Here is a 23677-nt window from a genome sequence, read left to right on the forward strand (position 1 = left end):
TGCGCACTGATAGCACAAAAAGCAGTCTCAGAATACCAACTGTTATGGACAAGTGCTATTCTCGTGTCGTTTCATTATTATTAATTAATTGTAGTGAAAAAAGGGCTGATATCATTTTTGTATTTTTACGAGGAAATGCTAGCTAGTTTGTTACGATTAACTTACATACTCTATTTTCCATGCAATACAGTTAACACGGGATTCGAATTTTATATAAGTAGCGGATATTACTAGCTAGTTTATTACGATTTCCTTATATACTCTATTTCTCGTGCAATAGACTATCAGCGGTATTCGATTTCCATATATGTTACGTTTTTTGCAAAAATACTACACATTGGATTTAATCTACTCTGTGACTGTAAACCGGGATAATGCTAGAGTCTTAAATCAAACGGCCTGAGGTTGGAATATTAGGATTAGTGTCGAAAAAAAAACCAACAAAATTAAACCAAGCTCAAATTTTCTCGTAGAACTCGGGTGTTAAAGCGAGTTGACTTGCTAATGCACTTCTTAAAGGTTGGCAGGTGGGGATCCATTACCACACAGGTTTTCTTCTGTAATCAGCCGGGGAAACTGAGAGGTAGCAGCAGATAAGGAAGAGTAGGACCAGGAGCGGTTTGCGGCCTCTCTTCGCTAACCGTTGAAACTTGCAACTGCGAAAAAGTTGGTTGGTAATAAGATATCTCACATTGCGACAAGATGTTAATTCTAGTTTTCTAGTTCAATGAATTAGAGCAAAATGCGACTATTTCTAATTTAGTTTGTGAGTTGCTTGAGTGCTCTAATTCTAATTCTAATCTAATTCGGATTCTACAAAAATCCTACTTTGTCCAACGACATTTTTAGTCTCTCAGTTCAAACACAGAATTTCAATTATAATTTTTGGGTTGGAACGACTTGTTCGCAATTTTTACAGTCTGAAAAGCATAAAATTTAGCACATATATATTTACCATTCACGTTCTTACAAGAATAAATTGCGATCAAATTAAATTGGTTGTAAATAATGAAAAGTGATTCTAGTTAAAATTTTGTCTTTTTAGGAATGCGGTAATTCTAATTTTAATCTAATTTGAGAAAACTCAAAACGATCTAATTTTAATTCTAATCTAGTTTAGAAAAACTATAATAAATCTAGTTGTACAAATCTGGCTGTATCATACATAACGGGATTCGTAAAATGAATATCCTAGAAAAACGAATCGCTGGCGATATACTCATAATAGGACGAGTTTTATCAATTTTAATAGTTTATCACTTTATTTCTATACCAGTTATTTCACTTAAAGTTTACTGGCTCTCATAATGACTTGACTGTAAGTTGACTTGAACAGGTAATGACTTGAACTGTGACTTGACTTGCTATTTTTTGAAACGACTTGACTTGGACTTCTCAAATAAATTGACTTGGACTGGAGTCATTTTAAAGTGACTTGTTGACAACACTGCGACACAGACACAACAAAACGAAATAAAAGCAGTATAATGATACGCTTTTTTATGAATAATATTAGTACACGCTGCACCCGATAGAATACGTATAATATGCTAGCAGCTGATCCACACCTACCTGGCAACCAACAGGTTGCGAAAAAGATTGGCCATCACGTCATTGGATAACAAGCCCTAGACAAATGGGAAAAAATGGAGTTTTAATTTAAAAAAAGAACTTCTAAGTTAAAGAAAAATAGGTTACATTTTTTAGGTATAACTATACAGCTAGCATTGCACAATAAAGTACGCCTCTAAATAAGCCTGCATGCGTTTTTTTTTTAAATTTTTTAAAGAAAGCCTGGTTTACGAAAAAAAGCTCGTAAAAATAAACTAATAAAAATGTATAAGATATACGACAGTGCGATTAACTTAACACATACCAATACCATAAATATTTTTTCCTCCTTAACAGAAAACAATAGAATGTTAAATAAATAAAAAATAATGGCAGTGTAAAGCTGTATAAGTTATTGGGAGTTTCCCAGCGCCAAAGTGAGTTACCTGGGCCCATTCAGATTCAAAGTAGGGGCACATAACTGAATAGACGAGTCCGTTGCTAATTTCGTCAACTGAACGGTCGATTGCGAGTAGACTTCTCTCGCTACTGTCTGCACCCGTTTGATGCTGAAAGAGCAAAAGAAAAAAACAACTTTAAAGCAGAGCTGCAGAGTCGGAGGAGTCGGTTTGTTTTGCTGGAGTCGGATTCGGGACTTAAGATTCGAGTAAGACCACGTAAGGTAGTCGAGTCGGAATAAGCAGTACCGAATTTTGAAACTGATCAGCCGCAAAGTGTTTTGTGAAGGTGAAATAGCATATTGTGGAAAATTTTCAACCGTGTATTGTGGGTAGATCAAATGACAACCCTTTGTGTGGATTTCTAAATATCCACCTATTTTAGTCAGGTAAATGAGTGAAATACAGGTTGTAGAGTCGGACTCGGGACTCGAAAAAATCGCACAATTGGCAGGAGATGGACTCGGCCTGCGCGGACTCGTTTTTTTGGCCAGAGTCGGACTCGGATTGCTTTTAACTGACTGCGCAGCCCTGTTTTAAATTGGTGTCTCCGGACAGAACTACACAGATGAAACTATTCGGCCCGGTTCAAAATTACAAAAAATTAAAATCCTTTATACCCAGATACGAATAAAAAAACATTTTCGAATAAATCAATTTATTAAAATTTCATAAACTAGTAATAGTAAAGATCAGAAAAGAGTAGAATTTACGTTTAGTCAGATAAATTTAATCATTATTAACACGACCTATTTATTGCAAATAGTTGAGCCTATAATTTAAATTATATTAATTTTATCCATCTATTTTCAATTTGGTTTTTAAAGAAACGCTATATAATAATTCAAAAGTAAAATATCGGCATAAATTTACAGATACCGATATATCGGTAGACGGAGTGGAATATTAGCCAATATTATCGGGAAATCGACATATCAGTCTATCTCTAATGTGCAGCCACACGCGCTCAAGTCTGGCGGATGTAAGCTCAATGGTTTAATTAAGGAAAGCAATCTGTGGTTGCTTCTATTTTGGTTACCATTTTTTGCGGTAGTGTGCCGTCACACCAGATTACTGTCTGCCAGACGTGGACAACTATATAGTATGCGACTAATTCTAGTTAAAATTCAGTGATTGTGTGCTACAATTCTAGTTCGATACAAAAAATTTAAATTATTACACTTTGGTTGGGACGACAAGTAATTCTTACAAATCTTACGTTTTTACAATCTGAAAAGCATATGCCATGCTAAAGAACAAAAATTTACCATTTACATTTTCATAAGAATAAATTGCGATGAAATTAAATTGATAGTAAAAATTTTGTTTTTTAAATTCTAATCTCTAATTCTAAAAACCTAAAATAAATCTAGTTGTTCAAGTCTGCTGACTACAAAATTAAAAAACATTTTCTTAAAAAAAAATTTTTTTAATATTTTTTAGGATTCATAGACCTTGTGGCTATCCGTCCTGTGTCTCACAACTTTTTAGGGCGACGTTTAAAATAAGTTTGTTATAGCGTTCAGTACGTAATAACGTCTCTCACCTGATGAAAGGGCCTCGGTACACTCTCGATGGTTTGTGCGAGGGAGGCGTTGCGCTTCTTCAAAACTCGTATGGCTCGCTTAAGATCGGCGGTATGACGCATGAAGACCTGAAAAAAAGTAAATGTTGCATGTAGCAGGTACAACCTTGTGCGGACATTTTAAAGAGGTAGAGACGAGTGCGTCTTGAACTGGGATACATTTCTTTTTTCTTCTGGTTGCTATTTTTTAGGACACAATATACAGTGAAAGCAAAATGGTGTTTCCATAAGATTAATTTTGTTCATGTTTGAACGTCAAGTCTTTATAGGCTACTTTATTTCTAATGGTCGTATTTGTCTAATTCTAAATAGGGTAACTAGGTGGCAACATATAAAGACAAATTACATTGAATTCTCGACAAACTTTCGCATAACCGTGCTTCCTCAGTTCAAAGTAGAAAAAAAATATATTTGATAAATAGGTATAAACAAGAAACAAAAATTAATTTAATGTTGCGCAAGGAGATCTTATAGTAAACAATCAGTAATACAAAATTTGCGGGTTGAATTTTGATCAAATGTTAATTAAAAACACTTAATTCAACCGAAGTCATTTGACACAATCATCAAAGTCCATGTCAAGTCATTTTTCCGAAAGACTTTGGTCAGGTCAAGTCATTAGGTCAAATGACTTTAGTCAAGTCAGGTCAATTGGTCAAAAGACTTGAGTCAAGTCAAGTCATTTGGTCAAATGACTCATTAGTTCAAGTCCTTTGGTCAAACGACTCTTTAAGTTAAAGCATTTGGTCAAATGACTCTTTAAGTTAAATCCTTTGGTCAAATGACTTAGGTAATGTCAAATCATTTGCGGCACTTGGACCACTGAGACCAATTAAAGTCATTCAAAAACGTAACCTAGAGATGAGCAGTCTACTGTTTGAACATCACACCTTGAAAGCGCCGTAGCATGGCGCGTGGGCATCCAGCGTCGCGACGCCGTCGGCCACGTTCGCGACACGCGACAGAAGCCCCTGTAGCGCCCTCACGTGTCCGCCGACGGCGTGCGGCTTGTGCAGGTTTCCGAGGTAGGAGTCGGCCTCAGCGTGGTTGCAGCAGGGGTCGGATAACTGGTACGGATCGTCGCGAAGTGAGTCCTGCAGTTTGGCGAAGGTCTGCGCAAAGCAAGAAAACAAGCTTTACTTAAATTTTCCTGTAACCAAAATTTAACTCTATCTCCTAACTTTTAAAATTAACTATTGACCTACAAAAAAACATAGCCAGACTTTCAGACTTCTGAGTTTTATGCCTAAAAAAACCCAAGCATTTCCGTTTTTTTACACTAAACAAACGTTCGTTATATGAATTTTTTTTCTGAATGCAGACTTGGACAACTAGTTAGGTCTTGTTTTTTAATTCAAAAAATTACAGCAAAATGCCACGCAATGTTTATTTAGGAGGCTAATATATATGGGAATTCCGGACAACCTAGTTTATGGGACGAGTACTAATACTACTCGGTATAGGGGGTATTGGATCCCATTTGATATTATACAAACTTACTAATTCTATGCAGGGCTGCGGAGTCCGACTACGGTTAAAAAAAATCAACCTAGTTCGACCCTGGCCAAATCTTTGATATTGACAAGTCCCGAGTCCGGCTCTGACTCTAAGCCTGTATTCCGCCAATTTACGTAACGAAATACAGTGGATATTCAATTACCACTCATAGGGGTGTCATACAACTCATCCACCCTCAATACATGGTCGGAAAATATCCACCATTTGCTACCCCGCCTTTACAATTTACAGTTCACGGCCATTTCAGTTTCGAAATTTGGTAGTGCGCATGCGCACGTCGGAATCGGGGCTCGGGTAGTTTTACGTGGTCTTACCGAGTCCCGAGTCCCGAGTCCAACGCAGCAGTCCTGAATTTCTATGTACAAAAAATACTTACATATAATTTTACTTAATGCCAACTTTATCAAATTGAGTATTGAAAATAGTGAAGTACTTGATCAGTGTTGTTAGTCTCTAATAGTATCGAATCTTTTAGCTTACAGTGACCAACATTATTGGGACGGTTACGACGGTCTGCCTCCATGTCCGGTAAAATCTGATATTTTACGTTGATATCATACAATACGAAATACGTATAGTGAGAATTCGACGAAATCTAATTGCTGGAGGTGATAATTTGTATTGACGTATGACATCCACTTGTGCTGTGTACGAATGCTATATCTCTTGTAGGGCTGGAATACTGATTTTAAAAACATTCACGGAAAAGGGCATGTGATAAATACATAGGCGCGAAAAACTTCTGTTAAAAGGTGGGTTGTGTAGTTGGTCTCTGATCGGGACTCGAGTAAGACCACGTAAAACTAACCGAGTAAGACCACGTAAAAACTACTCGGGACTCCAGTAATACCACGTAAAACGAGTCCGGAGTCCGACATGCGCACTATCAAATTTCAAAACTGATATGCAAAAGAAAATGATGTAATAATTCCCAACCATGTATTGTGGGTGGATGATTGTATGACTATTGACTACCCTATGAGTGGATTGATGAATAGGCGGAAGACAAGCTGTAGTGTAGAGCAGTGTTTCTTAAAGTGGCGAATGGTTCACCCCAGGGTGAATAAAATTTTTGCAGGGATGAACCAACCAAAAGGGGTGAATAAGGGTGAACTGTCAGAAATGTATGATAGCTCTTCAGTGAATCCATTACTTAACTGTTGTTTTTTGGTGTGTTTTTTGCTTAGTGTAATAGTGAAGTTGGTTTGCACTGAGTGTTTATGTACAAAAAAATTGGTGAATATGTTTTGTGCTTTTAAAACTTTATATTTCTAGACTCGAGAAATTGTATATTTGCAATGGTAAAACTTAGCTTAAGTTGATCTTCACAAAAATCGAAACAACCTAAGTCATTTTGTGCTGTTATTTATAGACGAGATGGTTTTATCATATCATGAGACAAGGGTGAATGAAATCGGGAGATAGATGCTAGGGGTGAACGAAACTAAAAAAGTTTAAGAAGGACTGGTGTAGAGTCTGGGCCGGAGTCGGACTGTCGATATGCACTCACCGATGCTATGGCGTCGAAAAGAAGGGTCCTGCATTTTTCGAGAACAAGCTTTCGCACTTTGATCGAATCTTCGTCGCTTTGTAGACATGCCGCCATTTTGTGGTAGAGCTTTTTGACGCTCTGAGAACGATAAAAATTTGCAAATCAGCGACTTTTTCGAGAAACGACCAAAACAATTTGGAGCCAATAAAACCCATTAAAAATCCATGTGAAAGCAGGATCAGACATTTTTTAAAGGAATATATCCTTGGCCTACACTTGGCATCGTCAGTTCCTTATTGAAATGAAATCTAGGTATAATAGTTGATATACGCGTCAGCGGAACAGTGATCGACAAGCAGAAACCTGCTTCCAATGGTTTTTGGTTCCATAAAGATAAGCACTTTTGCATAACTATTTTTAGGTTACGTTTTTGTTGCTTTTTTAACCATTTTGCCAGTTTTTAGGGCTTAAAATGTAACCGTTTTTCCTTTTTTTCTAGATGTTGAATTTCTCTTGTTTCGCTTTTAAACTTTTAATTGGGTTGCATTGCTACTTTATTTTTTAAAGTAGCAATGCAACCCGCTAAAGAAATAAACAAAAAGTGATCAAATAACTGGCTGATTTAAAAACCCTGTAAATTGGTCTATCTACTATCAAGCATGGCAGGAATGTATAACAAAAATAGATTCAAACTTCCTGGTTCTTGGTCGAAGTGTTTGGCGAACAAATAAAGCATCCCAAAACATATTAACGTACAAGCAACTAACAGTTTAAATTGCTTCATAAGTCAATTTTGCTATAGTGTTGTTACACACGCAACGTAGGCAATGAGTATAGTGCATAAATCGACCTTTTCCGATTCAAATTCCTTCGGTTGGGTCTGATTGCAATTGCGCTGCATAGTTGTAGACCAACATTCCAAAGACAGGCTATCTAATGGATAAAAACATAAAAACCCTGTCGATGCGATGATAAATAGTACATATCGTTTTTTACTTCTTGCGAAGAAGCAAAGCCTACCATATATATTCTATTAAAACAAAAAATAAATTCAAGTATTTACCTATAACAGGTGACAGCAAGAAATCCTGTAAAATAGAAAAGCAATTGTAAATGAAAAAGAAAACAATCCCAAACTAAACAAGGCAATAAAAAAAACGTATCTGGGTTCTTTGACAAACCTTTTTCACTTTACCACTTTCATTGGAAGATGATAAATCTGGAAAAAAAAACTTTATATTATTAAACGATTAAATTCGCGGGTTAATTTTAGGGCTGCTTTACCTGATTCCAATCCTTCAAAGTTTTCCAGAAACCTACAAGTAAAAAAGGTGCGCACTTAGTTATAAAAAATCTATGGTTAAAACGAGTAAAAACGATCAAAAACGGGTTATTTTAATATATATGAGGGTTGTTTGAAAAAAACTTTTTTTGTCGAATTTTTAATTTTAACCCAAATCTGAAATTTGAAATTGACGTGGCACGGGTAATACTGAACCAAACGTGCTCACTATTGAGATTTGGTTTGTGGGGTTTTTAGACGCAACCTAACAATTCCAGGTGGTCTCCACTAAAATTCGACAAAAAGCGTTTTTTTTTTTAAAACCCTAATATATATAGATATTACAAAAAGGAATATTATTTAAAATTAAGTTTTATCCCAGTTGGATCATGGCTTTCATACCACACGGTGGAAAGCTTGTTGGTGCAAAGCTTCGAAATGATGTCGGTTAGTTGTAGGTTTTCGTCAGCCTTTTGGTCAAGGGTTGTTTGCAAGGATGATGTCTTTTTTCGTAGAACCTCCATCTGCGCATATTTGTAATACAGAAAACATTTGATTCTAACGGTAGGTTGCTCTGATTGTTATGAAAGCGTACAAAGGAGAATAATATTAAGTCCATCGACATATCATTTCAAACACGGGGTAGTATCCGCATTTGATTATGTTCTAAAACCATCTGAATAAGACCTAAACCTGGCGGAAAAAGTCCTAAATTCATCGGAAACGCCTGAAACTGTACCGAGAGGGTATGGGACGATCATGGGACACCTGTCTGGCATCGGGCGTATTGGTGTCGATGTTTGGGCGCCCTAGTTTGAACACCGCTGTTTTGGCATCTTTTTCCACGTTTGGCGTTATGGATGGGGTTACAATTTATGTTCAAGTTGAAACTATTAAGGGATTTAGTAATGTAGCTAGGGGTGGGTTTTGGGTTCGTAAAAGATTGTTTAGTACTGTTTCGTTTTCCGACGGATTCAGGTTCGATTTAGACGTTGTTACGACTATTATAGGTATTATCTCTATTTTGATCTTATATGTATTTTACTTCGACGTTGATGTTGTTCTAACTCCGGTCTTAGGCCCTTCATGTCGTATGCAATTCGAACTGGTTGAGTAAAAAACCAAACTATTGCGAGCAAACTATTTTACAGGTACAAAGTAAAGGAAATAAGACAAATTTACTAAAAGTAAATTATGAGCCAGTTGAATAAATTTACATCCAGTACTTCAATTAAATTTATTTAACAACAGGGAATCAAGTGAGATCAAGGCAACAATTTATTTCTTGTTTAAACGACTATTAATGGTATCTGGCGTATTATAAATCTGGAAACGTAAATTGACAAAACAAGCATTGATTTTGGCTACATAAAACGTATTACGTTGAAGCTTAAAAACTTGCATTTTAGAGTGTATTATAGCAGTAAGGGGATCTAACCTGGGTGAGAAAGTATTTTTTCTGTGTTCTTTCAAGGTCCAAATAGTCCAGTAGAGATTCGTTTTCTTCTTGCGCCTTCAGAAGCTGTTCTGAACCGAAGTCAACGAAACGATTAGAGTTGGAATTTAACCTGATTTTGATCGCGCGGAAAGGGTTCGGAAAAGTGCCCCCTTTTCGTAAGTGACATTATCGTTTTTTGTTCGTTTTTGTCAGAGTTTTACTAATTGGGTCACGCGTCTTAAGCTAATGGGAAACCAAAATCAAACGGAAAACGCCGTTTTTCGTCTTTTGTTTGGCCGACCGTAAACGCTAGATAGTTTTTCTCTTTCGCCTTTCGTTATTCGTTCAGGTTGGCTAATCGGCAAGTGTGTGTTCGACAATTAACAATATAAATCAAGCGGTTTCCGCTTTTTTCCTCTCTGAAAACGTCAAGTTAGACCGTGCTGATGTTTCTCGCTGTTTGTTGTCTGCGTTAATATCAGATGTTGGTGTAAGAATGGGGTCGGCAACCTACTGTATCGGGCCTGTTGCCTCTTTGACAAACTATACACGAGTTCATTTCAAATACTTTTGACTATTTTAAAATGATCTTACTACGTCCGATTTGTTAACGTTTTTTGATGCTGTATTTTGAACTACATTAGCGCTTCTTTACCTTAGCGCCGTGGAAAGCTGCCAAGTGCGTCGCGGACAAACCAAAAACATATTTAAAAATATTTGGCATATAACATTTTTTTATTTTCGGCAATAAAATAAAAACTTAACAGGTGCGCCCAAACTTAAAACGGTTATCAAACGCTGAACTAGATTAACTAACTATTAAAGTTATACCGTTTCTTTAAAAGTAGTTTTATATGTTGCGCTAATCGAAAAACAATCTCTGTTTAGTATTGCAGGTGGCGACAGACGTGCTTGTAATTTAGCCTAGTCCCGTACATGGATCTATCAAAATCAATCGCACATATTTCACGGCCTTGGTTTCTATTTTCTTCTAAAGTTAACGATTGCACAGTAAGCGGTTTCGCAGTTGGCGCCTGGCAGGATTATCGACAACGCACGTGTTCGCTTTTGCTGGACGTTAATTGGCTGTTTCTGATGATTTTTTTTTCTTGTTTACGACGTCTTTACCATCGCTATTTTATGACGTCATACCCGTAACTATTTTATAACGTCATTAACGTCAGAAGAAAAAATAACGGGGAGTTCCCTAAGTTGAAAATTCGGAACCCCCCTTTTTGAATTTCTGGAAACGCCCCTGAGGTCTAGCGGGCCGTAATAAAATTCCACAAACAATTATGTTTCAAAACTAGTGGCTAAGCATTTTATTAGAATACCTTTTAATCGCGATTGATCCTGGAGCTGGATGTATATACAAATAATGATTCTAATTATATTGAAGGCCGCAAATGCGATTTAAATTGGCAAAAGTTTAAGTTAGAAAGAGGAGTGGCCCATTGGGCACCCACAAAAATATACACGTATTGGTTATTATACCCTGGCCTCGTTCTTCATAAACGATCAAATGCATCCGCAAAAAAAAGCGAAAAAGGATAGCGAAACTTCTGATTAGGAGAGTTTTATGCTAGGAATATTTTCCAATAAGAATGTTTCTATGTGCACGTCGCCTTTGGGCTGAAAAACGTTACTTGAAACGCAAATATACCCCACAGGAAAACAAAAAGCAAACTGGCATTCACAAAACACAAAGCGCTTGGCTTCGTGTCCAATTTGCAAAACAGGTTGCAGGTCGATTGAATTAACATTTGGCTGACCGAGCCGTAGGCCGTAGGTTTGCCCACCCCATAAAGAGTAAAATGTTAATACCGCTGGACAACAAAAGCACGCATAGTAACGTATAAATATTTACCTTTTATTTCGCTGCAATGCTCTTGCACTGTGATAAGAGCCTCGAATTCGTTTTTCGCAATTACGTCTTGATCGGTTTGAGACTGGCAGTCTAAGTTGGTTCGCTGCTTTAAAAAAAACAAATTAAACAGATAGGCATATAAAGGAAGTACAAAAAAAATTGAAAACCAGAGTGAAACGAGGATTAACATTTTTTAAGTAATATATATTTCGCCTATACTGGCATCGTCAGTTCCTGAATTCTAATGAATTCAATACGCGTCAGCGGAACAGTGGCCGAAAAGCAGAAATCTGCTGCCAATGGTTTGGGGATTCCATACCCTTTTATATGAGTTAGTAAAAAAAATAATATTTTTTTTTGTACGAACATTTTCGGTTTGAGTGAAGTTATTTTCCTTTACAATTGTCACAGCTCTAGGTTCAGGAACCGGAGTTCCAAATGTGGAGCTGTTGAAAGAAGCGTTTACCAAGGAACGATTAGGCAGGCCACTAAAAACCTGAAACAAAACAAATAAACACTTAAACAGGAATGGGCAATAATTTTGGACAGCTGGCCGCATGAGAAACGACAAGTGTTCAGGAGGGCTGAAATACACATACATACAATTTTTTGTAATTGCTTTAAAAGACAGATTTAAATATCCTTTATTTGACGAGTTGGTACGGGGAGGAATATGCGTAGATCCCTTAAAAGAGTAATTTAATCAATAAAAAATCAAAAAAGATTTTATTTCTGAAAATAAGCAGCAAGTCGGATTACATGGCTCCGGTGTGGTTCTTGTACAACTGGTGGTATGTTTAGGCGTTTAAGGTGGTAAGAAGTTTTCTGGTCTTATGTGGAGCTTAACAAAATTAGCGAAGTCTAATGTTATTGATTGCGACTGCTGTTATGGTTGTTTTTTTATTTGCCACAGTAAAACGACCCATGGTATAAAATCTGCGGCCGGCGCAAGGTTTTTAATCAAGCTTTTGATGTTTTAGCTTATTAACCTGAGCAAAATTTGTAAAAAGCAACAAGGGAAGGCTTAGAACCACTGTTTAAAATCAACAGTAAAACACCCAGGAACTGATGAAAGACGTACTTTTAAACACACTTTGTCTAACATTTTTGCAGTTAACGAATCAAATTAAAATAAATCAAACACAATGCCACCCACATCGTTAGTTCTCGGTGAGTTGGGAAAACGGAATTCTTTTGGTCCTAGCAAGGATCCATCGCCACTCTAAAAACAAAAAGATACTCGTTTTTTGTCAGTAAAATGACATTTTTTGTAATGTATTTTTTTTTATTTGTTTGTAAGATATTTTTTGTAAGGTATTTATAGCAGGAGATAAAAACACTACAAGATAATTTTTAAACAAGTTTATGTCTACATGTGTAGGAGATACGGGGCGAAACAATGGGTGTGAAAACAATGTGAAAAACAAACCTAAAAACGCCAAAACATCTTTATATAAAGATATTAACCAACGAGAATTTCCCCACGAGGCGGAATATGTAAGATTTAAACAAGCGTAAAGGTAAATTAAGCTGGCGTACTTCGTTGTTTTAGTTCGCAACAGTGTTGTAATGACTTAAATCAATGACTTGACTTTAATACAAATGACTAAAACAAATGACCTCGAGTAAAATTGAAATCTTAAAATTAAGCAACTTATCTTAATTATTTGCACATAAAACGATTTGCTTGCTATATCTTGCGTTTATGTTATTTTTTACTTGAGATATTGCTCATAATCGAACGAGTTTACCAATTTTACTCGTTTATCATTTAATTTTCATGACAAGGCCCTGACTTGTTATTTATTCTTAAAGACTTGACTTGAACTTAAGCTATTCCACAAATCAATTGACTTAAATTTTAGGTATTTTACAAACGACTTGACTGGGACTTTAGGTATTTTACAAATTATTTATTTAATGGGATTTTAAAATTAGTGTTTACAACTTTGGTTCGCAATACACAATAAATCTTTGTTTGACCTGTTCGGCAGCAGCAAGTTCCAACTTTAGATTAGAGAGGATTCTTCCAGAAGCAGGTGAGTTTGGCGATGTTACCTCTTCCGGTTGTTTGTGGAAGTTTTGATAACTGCATAAAATAACAGTGTTTTAAAGACTTTGCCTATTTGCACTTAACAATTAGCTTGAGTTAAGTCTATGAGGTAAAATCACTTTAATTAAGTTGAGTTGAGTTCAATAGGGTAATGACTAAAATTGAGTTTTTTCATCTCAATTTTGCACATAAAATTGTCTGTTTGTCTTATTCCCAGCTTTAAGTATTAGCTTAATGCAGAGGTCGCGATTTTTTTCATTTTCATAACAGGATAACTGTAAGACCATAGTGGCCCTTTTTATCATGAATGCATTACAGACCCTATGTTGTTGCTCAATTAAATGGGGTCTATTTGAAATTATCACAAAGTTGGTAACCGACTGGCAAAACATGCAACTTACATTGAGACTTCAAGTTGTATTTCACGGAATTCATTCATTAGGGCTTCTTTTTCTTCTTGTAAATTCTGCGAATAACAAAGTAACATTTTTCCATTTTTTTATTGCAAAGCATAACTAAAAACCGATGCTAAAGATGTACCTTTATGGTTAATAGACATTCATCGGCTTGTAATTTGGCTTGTTGGTAGATTTGTTCTTTCTGTTAACGAAGGTTCATTGAGTTTGCTTAAACAGCGTCTTAATAGAGTTTTTTTTTAAAGTTTTATAAAACAAAACAGACCTGTTCCACCTCTGCAGATTTTAATTCCAACTCAGATTGCAAACTACCACATTTGCTCTGCACAAAGAAAGAATTATGTGAAATGGTTTAAAGTTTATTGAACATTTGCAAATGTTCTTTAAACCTATATGCTAAACCTAAAATATAAGTGCCCAAAAGGTTTTCTAAACCTAAAACGAAAACGTAAAAACAGCAATCAATATAAAAAAGAGTGAATTTAATAATATGTTCCTAACTCTCAAATCCATATTTTCGTCCACAATAAACTGGTTGGACACTGCAAGTCCTCCATTGTCAGTAGTCAATGCATCCATCTGCAATATAACATACAATTAGTTAAATTAATCAATGTTAGCATTACATTTACAAAGTCTATATTACAAATTGATGTTTTTCAACATTTTCAAAAAGGGGAATAACCCCTTAATTTGAATTGCATTTAGTCTAGCAATTGAATAGAATCCTGCAAGACCGAATCCCTGCAAAAAAAAGCAGGTTGCCATCCCTGCCTAGGGGGTCATGAGCCTTTTACAAGGGGGCCATGCAAAAATATTTTTTTTTATTTATCATCTCTAGGTCTACTCCAGTCTAACAAAAGAAATATAGTAAAATTTAATAAAAATTCTAGTATAGCAATATTAAGCTATACTTTTTGATCTTGAGTTTCCTTTCTTTGTTTTACTTTTCAGATTTATTAATATAAATATTTTAAAATTTGCGCTGACTTTTCCTGCTAAATGTCTCTTCCTGCTAAAAGTAGACAGTATGATGAAAGTATGATTATCTGTGTTGTACTGCATTTATATTATTTTAACTAGCGGTTATGTAAAACCATTTTTTTAATAAAAATGACAGTTCTTAATTTTTTCAAAAGGTTGAGAAAATAGGGGGGCCATTGACTTCTCAAAATTTTTAAAGGGGGCCATGGTGTAAAAGAGGTTGGGAACCCCTGCCTTAGGACAAACCAGAGTATTGCAAAAAACACCCAAAACACAGACAACACTGAGAATTTGAAGATGTGACGACAAGTTCCCCACCTGCTCCCTCATGTTGTTAAGAGTGTCGAGCGTGAATCCCTCCTCATCCCTCAGTCTCTTCACCTCCTGCTCCATTGCAGTCTTCTCCTGGTTGCTCGCTTCCAACTCCTCACGAAGCTGCTCCATGTCCTGGTGCAAGTTCTCGCGCTCGCGCTCCAACTCGTGAAAGCTGGATTAAAAAATAAGAAAATTTTTAATCTGACCTGCAAGTAGGATGTCTGGATCTGTTGACTTGAATGTCTGGATCTGTTGACTTTTAATAGTTTAGCGTTTGATTGATGACAAGGACTTGTTTTGAAATTAACTTGCTCTAATTAAGACTTGACTGGGAATTGACTTGTCATTTATTAAAAATGATCCGACTTGGAATTACGTTCTTTTCAAAAAAAAGTTTTTTTTTAATGTATTGACTGGGACTTAAAGACAACACTGGCAATACCCGATGCTAAGTGATAGTATATGTACTCGCCCAATACTCAGGTGGTATTGGTGTCAATCCGATGACAAAATAAATTAGAAAATATTCCAGTAAACATTGAAGATTAAATACTCTGGAAATCACTACCAGTCCGATATTGCTGTGGTATGGGTAGCGATCCAATCCAAAATTAAAATAGGAATTTCATCGATTAAATTTACTATTAGGTTTGTAGCCACAAATTTTGTATCGGACATCTCTACCGGCAAGAATTTGTAAGAACTAGGGCATTGACTGCTTTTTGCTTATAATTCTGGCCGAAAATCTCAACTAAACATTGTAAATTAAAACTTTGATAAACCTACCTACTTTTTTCTTCAATTTGATAAACTTAGGTGAACAAGAGGATACTGCAAAAATAATTGTCAATACAATAGTGACCTAAAACTAAACAATGTGACCCCATTTTAAATTTAATTGTTGCACTAGATCATAGTCACTGTAGTTTTTTTCATAAAAGATGGAATACCTGTGATGCAATTGTAGGCAAAATATACAATTATACTAAATAAAGGTCCTTAAAGGACATATCATGAATAACTATTTAACAAAAAAATTTAGTGAGCTTTATGAGATGGTCTTTCAGTTTAAAATTCTCAATGAAATGTACTTAGAACAACATCCAACAATATTTTGTCTTTATCTTCATTAAAGCAACCTGACAGGCCACATCTGCATTACAGCAAAGAAGTTCACCTAATCCTAGTAATTATATATGAAATACTTTCTAAGACAAACTGTTAAGCAACTTTGGAAAAAGGGTTAACATAAATTAATATCCTACGATTTTTTAGCAGTTAAATACATTGTATATATCACTAAGTGTGGTAATTACTTAAATCAATGAATTGACTCAAGACTTTTGGGCAAATGAATTGGGTTGAAATTTAACAGTTACTTTGATGACAAAGACTTTACTTGGAAGTTAGAATTGATTTACTTTAATTATGCCTGGCCTTGGACTTGGACTTCAGTTATTTTATAGACGACTTGACTTGGACTTAAGTTATTTTACGAATGACTTGACTTGGACTTACAAATGACTTGACTTGGACTTAAGTTATTTTACAAATGACTTGACTGGGATTAAGTCCATTCAAAATGACTTCTTTACAAAACTGTTATCGCTACAGTGATATTTGCATCAATTTGCCTTTTCAGTTCCTTTTCCAGTTCTTGAATTTTGATTTTGTTCTTTTCGGCTTCCTCTTCAAATGTTTCCACGCTGCGCAGAAGAAGATCATTCTTGAGGCGAAGCTCATCATTGCGCTGTTTAACGTTCTTGTTCCTTTGTTTCATGTCTTTCAGCTCGCTACATGAAAGATGAAACCCCAAGAAATATAAAGATTATAAAATATTTGATAAAAAGCTGTTGATATTAGAAACCTTTAATATAGTCATAGGTGCAATAGGTTTTATTTGTTGTACAACATTTAAAATATTGCAAAACGCTACAGGCAGGATTTCTTAATTTTGTAAAAACACTGTATCTAAAAAAAATATGAAAATTTGTATTTTATAAATTAAATGATTACAATTTAACTTTCTCTTACACATCAAGAAGTGAACAGTCGCTTTCATGGCTTGATCCAGTCATGTTAAGATGGCCTGCTGGTCTTTCATCTAGATAATAAAATAAGCAATTAAAAGTAGTACTCTTAACAAGATAAAAATACACATATAATATAAAATTAAAAAAATTATTGCCAATTTTAAAAAGTAAAAAAATCAGAGATCAAATCCAAACTGATTTGGAAATATTATTAGAAATAATTTATGTAATGTTTAAAACATATTATCTAACCTTTGTCGAAGAGAAAATCATCTTGATATTCTGAAGAACTATTGTTTCTCGACCTTAAAAAAATATAAAATAATAACAAACATTTAACATGGAAATTATCACCAGCAAAGCGTTTGGCATATACTTACATGTTTAGATATCCAGTGTGCACTTAAATATTATAAGTAGCATACAAATAAAGCGGTATTATAAACAGAAAACAAAACACTGTTCCAGAAAAAGCATGAAACCCTAGATAATTAAGATCAACAGAAAAGCGGCTTGTGTAAACAGGTGTTAGTAAATTTAAATAAATTCATATAGTCACCCATTTGCTCTTAAAAACTCCTGATATCTTTCATGGAGCTCCTGTGGTGATGGAACAACATCAAAACTTTCTGCAACACATTTTAACCCACTTATGGACTTATGTACACACTAAAGGAATTATGTTTTTGCCTGTATTTTAATTGGCATACTAAATCTTATTTTAAATAGTTTAAATTAGAGATAGAATGATATATTGATTTACTGACAATATCGGCCGATATTTGGTCTCTACAGATATATTGGTAACAGTAAATGTAGGCCGATATTTTAGTATGAAATATAAGGGTATCGGTCCAAAAAAGTGATATCGGTCGATCTTTAGTTTAAATACAATAACAATACAAAAATAAGTAATCATTTTCTTATTTTAAATGAAACCCAAATGCAGTCAAGGAATACCTAATTCAAAATCTGAAACACATGTATTCAGGACCCAGGTACACTACGCATGGATCTGTAATGTAGCTTGGTAATAAATCTTAAAGCCAAAAAGGTGAAGAAACTTAGAAGGATAACAATGCGTCCACCTTTTATAAGTGAGGTTTGGATTGGAGTTGGATCAATTAAATTAATTCCGTTCAATTACAACTACTCCCTTGAATGGTTTAACTATATTACACTTACAATTACATTAAAAACTGTAAATACTTACATCAATTACAATTTTCAGCAGTGAAACTTTAATTTTCTCAATATTAATGTATTGAGCCAAAATTTTACCAATTTACAATTACAATTGGAATTACAGAGAATGAAAATGCCAAAATACATCCTGTAATTAATTAGATCAATTGCAATCACAAATTACAATTGATCCAACTCTGGTTTGGATATATCTCAGTTACATTAACTGATGATGATACATACAAGTATGAATTTATATCAATGATGTTGATTTACTCATGCTTTTTGGTTATCGCTTTCATTATTAAGCTATTTGGTACATTTTATTAAAGAATATATGTATATATGTATTGTTACGAATTTTAAAATAATAACTTAAAATCTAGGAAATGACAACTTAAAATCTAAAATAAAAAAATAATCTAAAGAGCAGTATAAAATAAAAGTAAAATAGTTCATACCATTCTCAGATATATATTCTTCATTGGAGGAAACGAATACCTCATCTTGATTTTCAAGATTCACATCATCAATACCATTCATTGTTAAATTGACTCTAAACCCTGAAAATTTAGAAATACCAAATAAGAAAAAAATTATGAGATGATTACATATAATAAATCAGTAAATTTTCAAGAGCTTTTATAAACATAAAAAGCAAATAGGGATACTAAGGTTCTAGAAAACAATAACTATTTAAACACTAGATTTAAAGGTGCTTTTGTTCTTGGTAGTGCAATATTTTATCCAGCTTTTCTTTCTCTTGTTGGATTTTAGCCTTCAAAAGGACAATGTCCCTTTGGTGTGCAGCAATCTCATCGTTGTGATGCTGTTTCAGAGCTTTCCACTGGTCTGCCTCGATTCGTCGGATGTACTGACTTTCGTCGGCCGCTGCTTTTTTGGCCAACTTGCCACCTTCATCAATGATTGATCCCTCGTTGGCAAAAGAGCGAGAAAGCAATTGTAGAGAGATTTTTCTGTTTTTTAACGCGTATCTCGAAATTTTCGACATTTTGTTGAGAAAAATATTTATCAATGTAAGGTGGTCACAAACTCACAATATCTTCAAATATAAGAAAAGATTTGGTGTAATTTGAAAGAATTATTATTGGGATTTCACAAACCATAAGCTTCACGTTTAGATAATGATGTTGTTTATTCTATTTTGATTTTTTACAAAAAAATACCAAAGGATGTTAGAACTCTGATCCAGTATCCTACCACAGTGTTCAAACAATTATTAAATCAGTGTACAATATTTGAGAGTGCGGGTTAGGGTTTGGGTGTGGGTGGGTCAAGTAATATTATGTTTATCATTTAATTATAATACTTGACCCACCCAAAACCGCACCCTAACCACAAATAATGTGCGTTGTGGTAGACCAAGACCAGCCACTGTGGAAAGTATGGCAAGTGCACCCGCGAGATTTTTTCAACCTTTCAAAAGTGCACCCCGAAAAATGTCAACCGCACCGGAAATATGTAAAACACTTCTGCGGAATACGTTTACAGCGCAATGTATGCAATACAGAGTGCATCGGAAAATCAGAATGTGCACCCGAGGTGCACTTTTTTGACCTTTGTTGCACCCGGTCACCCGGATTTTTTCGGCCGTGCACCCGCGAGATCTCGTCGAGATCTGCCATACTTTCCAGCAGTGCAGACCAGCCCCGAAATCTAAAATATCAAATAAATTAAAAACTATCAAATAAAACAAAAAAAAACTTGACAAGTGTACATTAAAAAAAAATTCCACGGTCTGTTTAACTGTGTTGATTTAGCAAAGGTCAAACCATATTGCAAAAAAGCAAATTCCGACAATATATAATTTAAAACTGCCGCGCGGCAGACAGCCCTGTTGCGTTTTTTCTTTTTGACAAAAAATGGACGCACATTTTTGTTTGCAAAAGTATCAGTCACGGAAAAACTGGATAAAAAGTAGTTGAGCGCCGATTTCGCTTAGATTTTAATGTATCATTTTCTTTGGTCACACTGTTTTACGCAAATACCAAACCACCTTCCTTAACCTACAAATAAAAAATAAATAAATACAGTAATACTGAAAACGAGAAATCCGCTAGATGACCTTTTGTCGGCGTAACTTTATTAAGGTGGCTGGCAACTGTTAAAAAACACTAATTTTAATTAAAAAAACAGAAAACTTAAAAAAAAGCATTTTAGAAAAATACCCAAGCAAAAATACCCACACGTCTGTTGTTTTATAATTAATATCCAATATATCGTGTTTTTGGTGGAGTTCCACCTAAAATTGACAGCAACAGTGCAATTTTTTCGATTGTATTTTTATTTTTAAATTGTGTAGGTTGAGTCTTAAGTTGAACGTGTTTGGCCGAATCTATATAAACGTGTTGAAAAGCTGGGTTTAAAACAAGCCGTTATTATCAAGAACACAACTGACAGCCGCTTTTGGCCTGACAATGGTTTTGGGCATTCCCATCGCCAAACTTGTTCCGGAGATTTTCAAGGCGGCTACCAAACCGATGGTAAACACCCTTAAAAGAAACGTCCCGAAAAGTCCCTTTTGGAAGGACGCGGTGTTTATTCCGATGGCCCAGTGTGAGTTCTTTGTTTTGTTTGTGCACCCGGCGAGTTACGTAATGGTAACGTCACTAATTGCATGGTGACGCAATGTTAGGCAATATAGTCGGAGGTTAAGCGTCGCCTGAAACTGTCAGCACCGTACAACCTATATGACAGCTGGATACTTGACACCAAACGCAAACTGCTATAGTATTTTATATTGGTACTGACTGTAATATGGTCATTTTAAACATAGTTTAGCAACCTTGAGTGGTTCAAGTTAAGCATAAATCATTGTCACACACACTGTATATTTTAATATGCTGTATTAATAGCTGTATTGTAATTGGTGTCAATGAGTATATATGATAGACTTGATAGTATATTATGTAAGTGTTGGTAGGCAGTGCAAGAAATATTGTGAACATTTTATGTAGTTATGACAGACTTAGATTATGACTTTAGTTAGGCCAAACAGTCATAATGGCATAAAAAGAGCTATAATATAATAACTCGGGGGAAATTAAATCTAATACTAGACGCTTAATCCAACTTGAATCAATGCATAATCCTGTATGGATGCAAGCGTAAAACACCAATCTGTGAAATAGCCACTTTAAAAAAAAATAAGTAATGTGTAAATGGGCAAAAAAATGTGTGATTTGCACTTTAGTTTTTAATGTATATAACTGTTGAGCCAGAGTTAATCAATACTAGCTGATCAGTGAAAAAAATCCAAGTACTGTTTTTACACTACTATAAACTACATTTGTTTTCCAGGATGTTTGTTAGGAAACGAAATGGTTTTAGGCTTACCACTGTTTAAAATAGCTCCACTTGCATTTAAAATTGTCACCAAGCCTTTCGTGGACACACTAAAGCGAAATGTTAGAAAAAGTCCCTACTGGAAAGACAGAGTATTTCTGCCCCTTGCAACAAGTAAGTTAACTTTAAACAACATTATCCAATGAATACTGGTCAGCAAAGTATTGCAATTTTTAGTTTTTGAGGCTATATGTTAGTTAGGCAAGATTGTTCAGGTCTCTTTGTTGAGGAAATAAGAGTCAGAGGCATAGAATTTTAGAAACAATATAACATTTTATTTAATTTGCTCAAATGTCTAGTTTTTTCTTGTGGTATCTGTTAGCCAGTCTGCATTCGGTGGCAGGTGCACAGCCGATATTTTTTCTAAAGCAATTTGTGTACAAACTTGAATTGGTATATTGCACACTTAAACTTTTTAAAAAGTAAATTGTGGTAGGATTTTCCACCTAAGGTGTGCAAAAAACATGATTGCACACTCAAAATCTTGGCATGAAGTGCCATGAAATACAGACTGGGTTGTTAGTAGACTTGTTTCACATAGCAATTATCTTTTTTGTATATTAATTCATTTCATCCTTCACAGACTACAACAAGATGTCAGTTCGGGTTCGATTGTGGACCCAGGGAATTACCCGGAACAAAGAACAAGTTGAAAGGTCGGCCAGGATGAGCGAGGAGGCGGCACTGGAACTCGGGGCCGAGATTGTGGCCAACACGACCACCTTTATTATCGGACTCATGGCCATTGTGATGCAACAGTCGATTGCGAGTGCAACCGAAAAGAAAAAAGAGATAGCTGAAGACCAGGAACAGAAGCGAATGGAAATGGCAATTCTGGATGTTCGCAGGCAAGTTTTAGACATTGGTCTGGCCGTCGAAGAGCTGGACACAAAAATGCGCGAAATGAACAGGACAATTGTTGCCATGAAATCTTATAACGCAGCTTCTATGGAAAGTTTCAAGGACAAGACTTCTGTTAAGGATGGCGATAAAGTTGTTCTGGCGATAAAACAACCCAAGTCACCCACATAGTTCATATTAGCAACTAAGCGCTTGTGTTATGTAAGTGGAGCTATAGTAGAGTGAATGTTTATTCTATGCAATTTAGTTGAAGTAAAATAATACTGTAAAAAAAAAGTGTGTATGTGTGATGTGATGGAGTTTTCAATATAAAAGTAAGTTATGTTCTCATCGTTTTGCTACCAAGACTGTGTATTTTGAGAACCATAAGCACTGAGCAGGCTTTACATTAAGTGCATGCAAGTGTTTTTTGAAATAATTAAAGATGTATTACAAATTCATTTGAAAATACTGGAATTTTTACATTTCAGAGTTATTGTGATAAATTTATTGCTTGAATATTTATATATAAAGTAAGTTTTAATATTTTCTTTTTAAACTATTATTTACATGACTTTAAACATTGCAACCCAAACTTCTAAGCCTGACTTTACACTAAGTGCTTCAAAGCAACTTAATAAAATCACTATCATTAAAACTAAAAACAAATGACAAATTTATAAGTTAAAGAAAATTAGTACAAACTTTAATTAGGAATGTTGTTTTATTTTTTCTTTGTAAAACCTTAACCCCAAATTAACCGCTAGTTAAATATTTATAAAGTTAAAGTCAGTGAAACCATGTCAATTGCATGAAGCAAATCCTGTTGGCCTTTTGTCATTATCTATCATATACCATGTGTTACAGATCTATGTTTTTGTTGTCCAAAATAAAATAAATAATTTAAGTGTCTGTTTGTCAAATACAACTTTTTTAACACATGTAAATAAAATATGTGCTTAAGTAGGGTGTTTTTATGTTAAACCTGACAATATCACGAAAAGCTATGTCTTAAACTTTAATGCAACCTTACATAAACGACAATAAAAGTATAAAAATAAAATGGGCGCATGTAAAGATTTCTAGGCACGCGAGAATAAAAAACAGCGCTAACTGTACGACTGCACGTTAACTAACAATTCATAAGTATAATTTTTCTATAATATAATGTAAACTCACAAAACAAAAATATGGATGCTTTAAAGAGAACACAGCCACTTGACTAACGACAGGAAGCTATAAACGTATTACTTAGCAAATTTGTCATGATTGTATAAAACACGTTCGTTGTATT

General features: G+C 34.9%; 2 protein-coding genes across 3 annotated transcripts; one reads left to right on the forward strand and one right to left on the reverse strand.

Annotated features, from left to right (window-relative positions):
• Positions 1-538: 538 nt before the first annotated feature.
• LOC146140943 (uncharacterized) lies at positions 539-18720 on the reverse strand. The gene is made up of 24 exons (XM_083392749.1): positions 18639-18720; positions 17552-17621; positions 17245-17297; positions 16994-17063; positions 16594-16752; positions 14891-15131; positions 14162-14239; positions 13926-13982; positions 13785-13844; positions 13646-13710; positions 13175-13280; positions 12348-12413; positions 11559-11687; positions 11192-11294; positions 9325-9413; positions 8262-8410; positions 7889-7920; positions 7786-7823; positions 6623-6742; positions 4485-4706; positions 3556-3663; positions 1998-2120; positions 1573-1628; positions 539-656 (listed from the first exon to the last, which is right to left on the reverse strand). The coding sequence occupies exons 1-24, from the start codon at positions 18718-18720 to the stop codon at positions 539-541; spliced, it is 2394 nt and encodes a 797-aa protein (XP_083248875.1).
• A 1793-nt stretch (positions 18721-20513) lies between these two features.
• LOC146140944 (optic atrophy 3 protein homolog) lies at positions 20514-23236 on the forward strand. Of its 2 annotated transcripts, none has more exons than XM_083392193.1 (2): positions 20514-20754; positions 22127-23236. In XM_083392193.1, exons 1-2 carry the CDS (start codon positions 20616-20618, stop codon positions 22573-22575), a joined length of 588 nt encoding a protein of 195 aa, XP_083248319.1. In that variant the 5' UTR covers positions 20514-20615; the 3' UTR covers positions 22576-23236. The 2 variants fall into 2 exon arrangements, with proteins under 2 accessions (XP_083248319.1, XP_083248318.1); XM_083392192.1 differs by lacking the exon at positions 20514-20754 and adding an exon at positions 21415-21657.
• The last annotated feature ends 441 nt before the right edge of the window (positions 23237-23677 follow it).

Source organism: Ascidiella aspersa, chromosome 6 (genome assembly GCF_963924565.1).
Source record: "Ascidiella aspersa chromosome 6, kaAscAspe10.2, whole genome shotgun sequence".
In the NCBI taxonomy this organism is placed as follows: domain Eukaryota; kingdom Metazoa; phylum Chordata; class Ascidiacea; order Phlebobranchia; family Ascidiidae; genus Ascidiella; species Ascidiella aspersa.

Bases quoted from the DNA above. Each gene is read 5' to 3' on its own strand.
- LOC146140944 (XM_083392193.1), top strand. From the start codon at position 20,616: ATGGTTTTGGGCATTCCCATCGCCAAACTTGTTCCGGAGATTTTCAAG. The intron at 20,755-22,126 runs GTGAGTTCTTTG...CATCCTTCACAG, and splicing joins GTTTATTCCGATGGCCCAGT to ACTACAACAAGATGTCAGTT.
- LOC146140943 (XM_083392749.1), bottom strand. From the start codon at position 18,720: ATGAATGGTATTGATGATGTGAATCTTGAAAATCAAGATGAGGTATTC. The intron at 17,622-18,638 runs GTATGAACTATT...AATGTGTTGCAG, and splicing joins AGAATATATATCTGAGAATG to AAAGTTTTGATGTTGTTCCA. The intron at 7,824-7,888 runs GTAAAGCAGCCC...TTTTTTTTCCAG, and splicing joins CTTTGAAGGATTGGAATCAG to ATTTATCATCTTCCAATGAA.